At 37.5% G+C, this 6071-nt stretch overlaps 1 protein-coding gene across 4 annotated transcripts; it reads right to left on the bottom strand.

The window, feature by feature from the left end:
- Nucleotides 1–1379: 1379 nt before the first annotated feature.
- Nucleotides 1380–6070, bottom strand: LOC103965203. Of its 4 annotated transcripts, none has more exons than XM_009378217.2 (11): nt 5859–6070; nt 5669–5779; nt 5522–5608; nt 5308–5394; nt 4623–5213; nt 3526–4005; nt 3297–3358; nt 3106–3211; nt 2879–2958; nt 1893–2135; nt 1380–1751 (listed from the first exon to the last, which is right to left on the bottom strand). In XM_009378217.2, exons 1-11 carry the CDS (start codon nt 5922–5924, stop codon nt 1709–1711), a joined length of 1956 nt encoding a protein of 651 aa, XP_009376492.2. In that variant the 5' UTR covers nt 5925–6070; the 3' UTR covers nt 1380–1708. The 4 variants fall into 4 exon arrangements, with proteins under 4 accessions (XP_009376492.2, XP_009376493.2, XP_009376494.2 ...); XM_009378218.2 differs by having other exon boundaries at nt 5522–5587; XM_009378219.2 differs by lacking the exon at nt 5522–5608.
- Between the last annotated feature and the right edge of the window lies 1 nt (nt 6071).

The raw sequence follows: 6071 nt of genomic DNA, 5'->3' as shown, positions 1-6071 counted from the left end.
AGTTTTGGTTCTTTTTTATTTTATAAAGGGAAATTTTATTTAGACCCATTTATCCTCTTTTTACACCCAACTTACCATTATTTTTCTTAAAATTCTTTGCACTCAAATTGAAAATGAACAAAAAATAAAAAATAAAATTCCAGCACTAGAAAACTCCAGCCACCTCATCTCTCTAAATCTCGACACCCTCAATTTCTACCCTCCCAACCCCACACTGCCACCTTCCTTACCACCCACAGTGAAAACCCCAAAGATCTCAACCATCACTACCTCTCTCCCAATCTTCCACGCAATCCTTCTAACAATCTGAATTCTCTGAAATAGCCGACCATTCAAATCTAACACTATAGTAGAAGTAGGATTGGAAGTTGAAAATTGTTAAGTTCAAAACTTCAAATTATAGCCATCGATCATTGAACACAATTTGATAAGAAAAAGGATTAATCAACTAATCCCAATAAAACCCAAAAATAGTTCGCATTGATAGCTAGATTTAGTTTGCATTACAAAAGAGAGTTCAAACACTTGAGGTGGAGTTTTTCGTTGACAGTTTGCTTCCAAAAGATTATGCATTTGCCTGCAAGGTATTAGGTATCGATACCAATGCAAATAAGGGTACGCTGAAGTGGTTCTTGCATTTTGCATGGGAGAACTTAATGAGTTTTGACAATACAAGTCTACACTGTTGTGGACACACTCCTATTTTCAAGTCCCTCAATGTTCTTCACTTGCGACAAGTTAAGTGAGTGATGACATTCTCAAGTACCTTTTGTCTAACTATCCAGTTCTTGAACAACAAGTTAGAGTGAGTGATAGCTGAGATCTTTGGGGTTTTCATTGTGGATTATAGAGAAGGTGGCGGTGGGGTCGGGGAAGAGTAGAAACTGGGGGTGGTTGGGGTCAGGAGAGGAAGGGTGGGTAGAGTTTTCTAGTGCTAGAATTATTATTATTATTTTTTTTTTTTTTTTGTTCTTTTTTTTTTTTTGGGTGTAGAAAGAGGATAAATGGGTCTAAATAAAATTTCCCTTTTATAAAACTTGATCATTTTTTAATATGCAATTTAGAAAAGAGGCTTGTATTATTAGACTAATAATAAGAAAATAGGAAAAGTGGGAAAGTGGGAAGGTAGTTGTACATATACAAGATCATATAAACCAATCCATGCTATCAACAACCTCAATTGCAAAGAAAAATGATCATCGTATCCAATCAAAAAGTAAACAAATAGAGAAGTTCTTCCAAGTTCCAAGGCCTTCCAAAACTTTCCTCTATAACCAATGAAATATCCTCCCTAATTGAACCAAATATGCTCCTTGAAAAAGCCCTAGGCTTAGTTTCAAACTTGGCAACAAAGTTTCACAAAAATGAGCATACATTCATAAAGTGTAAAGGGATTCGATTCGGTTCGGTTTGATTCGATTCGGTGTTCGGTCCCCAATTTTTGGGTTTTCAGTTTTTTGAACCCACCCTTAACACATAGTGCGCACAAATCACTCAGATTTCGTGTATAATTGTTTCTACAAATTAAACCTCTTTGCTTCTCTCCTTGTTGGCGGAAAATTTGAGAAATGAGTATTTATGTACAACAAATCCAAATTACCTCAAATACAAGGTTTTTTCTTCTACTCGTTCACTTCTTCGAAAAAGCATCTTTATATATGCTGGAAAGAATCGTGAAGAGCTCGAACCACTCAGTCCTTTAGAAGTTTTACTTCTTTTCCTCAAAACAGAGTTCCTGAAATCGCGTTAAGCTGCAGTCGAAGAGCCAGAAGTTCAGTGCATAAACGGCCAAAATACATGTAATAAGTTTAGAAAGTAAAATTAAACCCTGTATCGTAAAAGTACTCAATAATTTACCGGGAAGCATAATGGAACTCAGTTCAAAGACATACCGGTTCAGAAGAACATTAGGATTGTAAGGAAACAGATTCTTTCGGTGTAGACTTTCAATTGAATTTTTCAACGTAAGTAAGCACCCTTTGGCTTCTTTAAAATACTTTCCTCCATTTTGAGTGCCCTTGCAACTCCACACTTCCGATGCAACTTTTCTTCTCTTAGATGATTGATTTGTAGCTTGTCGACACATTGAGAACTCCACAAATAAGCTCCATGAATCAAACACTTTACGCAAGCACCTATGAAAGAATGCATTGAGCACAGTAAGAAGAAACTGAAAAAATACAATTACTGGAATCAAATGCGAATCTCTAGGGTCAACTACATTTGTTTTCTTTCTCCTTTGTTGCTAATCAGTTAAGAGAGGTCATTCAGGAGTAGAGGGTTCATGCCTCATATCGTAATTCACCATTTCTATTCATGGTTAACGAATAATTCAAAAAATCAAAGAATAAAACCATAATAAGGCTTAAAGTAGGTAACAATCACCAGAACAGCAAACAAGCTTAAGGGTTGAATTTGAAACAAGCAAAAGTAGCAAAGTGCAATTCAAGGTCCATTTGATAACCATTTCGTTTGTAGTTTTCATTTCTTCATACTAAACAAAGAGGCAAAGTAGATGGAATGATGAATGAAACAAAAATGTGGAGAAAGTGTGGTAGAAGGTAGAACGGAGGAATGTGCATGGAACAACAAAATAAAAACCAAAAACTAGAAAGAGAAAACCTACTTAAATTTCTCCAGAGTTTTTGGTTTGGTTTTCGTGTTGTGTATCATTCTATATTCATTTATTCCACATTCTTCCCACCACCCTTCCTCTATCCTTATCCATCTCTCCTTTCTTCCTTATTTCCTCTTTATGTCTAACCAAAACGTGAAAACTAAAAACAAAAAATGAAATGGTTATCAAACTGTTTGATTCAAATGGGCCCCTAGCTTTCTCAAGTTTAGAGAAGTAGAATATAACTATTAGAATAAAGACCTTAAAAGATATTCTGCGCAGCTGATTCCGGTATCTTTCGAAATAAGGTAATCAAGGAGCACCTGATGGTCATAGCTCAACTGCAAATTGAAAAGATGTAAACTGTCATACCGTCAAGGATTCCTTTCCCCCCTCCCCCCCAAGACCACCGACCTCAAATTAAAAAATAGAAACATGCCAAGGTAAAAATGGGTAGCTATATAAATATCAAATAATGAGCATCTTGCCTCTAACAGAAATAGATGGAATAAGAGCACAGGATTGAAAATATCCGAGACACGAAAAAACGTATTGCCCTCTGAATCCTGAAATGCTCCCTTTTCCTTTTCCAACCTACATTAAACACAAAAATTGTTAAAAAAGAATCCGTGAAAATACTATTCAGAAAAATGAAAAAAGTAGGATATTTATTCCTTACTGTTCTTCGGCACAAAAAGGTACAGAGAGCAATTGCAGGAGAACTTTGAATAATACATCATCCTACAGTTCAAGACAGGGCCAAGAAATGAAAATTTTGAGTACAAATCAACGAATAACGCAATCCTTCAAAGCAATAGACACGAGCCAAATACATTAAGAACTTCGATGCACATATAGTACAATTTAATTAACTATGCAACAAGTTCTGAGGAAATAAAAAGTCACACCTCTTTAATGTATAGTTGGAGGAATGATTTAGCAAAGTCAACACATTTTTCAAAATACATTTCATGGTCCACTGACATATCAGTTGGAAGATGCCCTTGAAGCCAGCTATAAAGCTCCAATAGACCTTTCTTTCGTCCACAACATTCCAGCTCTGTTTTTGAGTCACATGTCAAGCATAAGTTCCAAATCGCACAAGCACATTTGTTGTTAGTTCCTTCTTTCGAGCTAATCAAACCAAAAGAACACCTCAGAAAGAGGAAAATAGCCTGTCTTTGCAGATGGTGGGAAGACAGACTGTTTACTTCTGTATCAGAAACACTGGATAGAAATGGAGACCCTTCCAGGCAATCATCCTGATATTCAAGAGGAGTAATGGGTTGTCGCAGAAGCTCTCCAAAGTAATCATGGACAAGTTGCAACCATGAAACAAGAACTGACTGCTGAGAGTAGGTTCGGAAAATGAGCCTGATCATCAGCACCTGTAGGTTTGCATCATGTACTTGCAATCAAATTATACTGTAGGGATTTAACACAAGCATAAGTAATAATCTAATAAACTAAGTCAAGAAGCGTGTTTCCAGGAAAATATGCATATAACATATTATGTTCTGTAGATTTATATAAATGTCATTATAAAACTACAACAGTAACGCACCAAAAGAACATGTTAATTCTCATATAAATACAAAGGAAAATGTTATAGGAGATATTATTGTTTCCAAAAGAAGAAACAGATATTGACTAGCATCTCTTTAGTAAAGGCCTATACCACACCAGCATCATACGTACACAACAACTTGAGACTTATACAGAAGGTATTGGCGGGAAGATTGAAGTATCTAGAAGTCTAGGTACTACTGAATCCAACTCAACTAAGCTTTTTTATTTTTACAGGAACTTAACATTAGAAACGGGAAAACCTAAGCCTGCTGCTTAAGCTATTTTCAAACTGCAGATGCAAGACAGTTATCCATGCTTTGTGACATCAAACTTTTGTGTCATGCTTAGGTTTTCTGCATAGATACACAACCAACATCCCTAAAATCTTCTAAACATCAATAGTTATCTTCAAGAAAGGACTCAGGCAAACACATACCAATAACTTGTGTCTAAAGTATTGAGAGATGCACTTGTTGAAATTAATGCAATGTGCTTGCTCACCAAGGCACCAACATAAAAGCTGCGGAACAAGGGTGATGAGTGTAGAAAAAACTGGGTGATGTTTGTCTATAGATCCACCTGAAGCTTCCGCAGAACCACTTTGCTCAACCATGGAACAGAGAAACTGAATCAAATTTCCTAGAAACAAGGATCTTTGAAACAAAGCATCAGCTCTGGACCCTTTCTGAGCATCAGGGTTTGCACCAACATGAATCTCATCTAGCAAATTCCATGGCACAGTTGGAAGAACGGAATTGATAGAATCAAAGAACGCTTCAATAAGTTCATCATCGTCTTCTGACTTCAAATATTTCCTTATATCACGTAAAACCCGAACAACAGCAGCCGCAATAGACCAGTCAGCATTTTCCAGCTTAGGCTTTAACGCAAGAATCAACCTCGACGAACAAGAATGAAGATCATCAGCTCCATCCACTGACCATGATGAAGAACAAGACACCGCCACAGTGATCGCCAAATTCATACAAACACACAACAAACGGATAAAACCCTCCCAGTTGCTCCCCTAAAAAACACGTAGAACTAACAAATGAAACACAAAACCCAGTAAAATCCCATCTATAATTACATTTGTACGAGTTAGGGAAGTTGTAAAATACCGAATCAACAAGGAATTTCGACACAGCAACAAGAACATTGCACGCCAGATGCTTGACATATTGACTCTCCACCGTCAGCAAAACCATCTGCTTGAAAAACAGCACAATTTGAAGCTCCAACGTATACAAAGTTTACAAACAGAAAAATGAGCACATATGATTCATTCATATGAAATATATATACACGCACATATACATACATATAGGAAATTACCAAGTGAGTTACGATTTTAGTCAGACACATACAATCACTCTCACAATCCAATCCTATCGCCACTCCCTGATCAAGGAAAGTTTGAGCCTTTTTATCAGAGCAAGTCAAATTTGCAGTCTCTAGAATGAGAGAGATAGAGAAACTGACATTTTCAGAGTCGGAATCAAGTGCTTGGGTCCAGAGCTTGACTTGTCGAAGAACCTGAGAGAGAGTGACCAGAACTTCCCTCTCTTGGGCTACCAAAACGACGCCGGATTCCTGCAAAAGGAACAGAGAAATGAGCTTCTGAAACACCAATGAAACGAAACCCTAATACGGCAGTGTGGACGGAACTGACGGTGTACGGACGGAGAAAATCGTCGTCCAAACGGCACAGCCGCGAGAGCTTCGAATCACCGCACATCGCGTCGGAGAGTCTGGAGGACACGAAACGCAGCGTTTAGAAGGCTGGTTGGGGTGTTCGCTGATATATTGGGAAACGTCAGGGACAGTTGTGATATATTGCAATTGTTCTGCTTCAGATCCAAGCCGCTCATTTTTTGGCGGGTAA

This window comes from the organism of the source record quoted next, unplaced genomic scaffold, assembly GCF_019419815.1.
Source record: "Pyrus x bretschneideri cultivar Hongxiangsu unplaced genomic scaffold, Pyrus_bretschneideri_v1 Contig59, whole genome shotgun sequence".
Lineage (NCBI taxonomy): Eukaryota > Viridiplantae > Streptophyta > Magnoliopsida > Rosales > Rosaceae > Pyrus > Pyrus x bretschneideri.
This window is presented reverse-complemented; position numbering and strand designations above follow the sequence as displayed.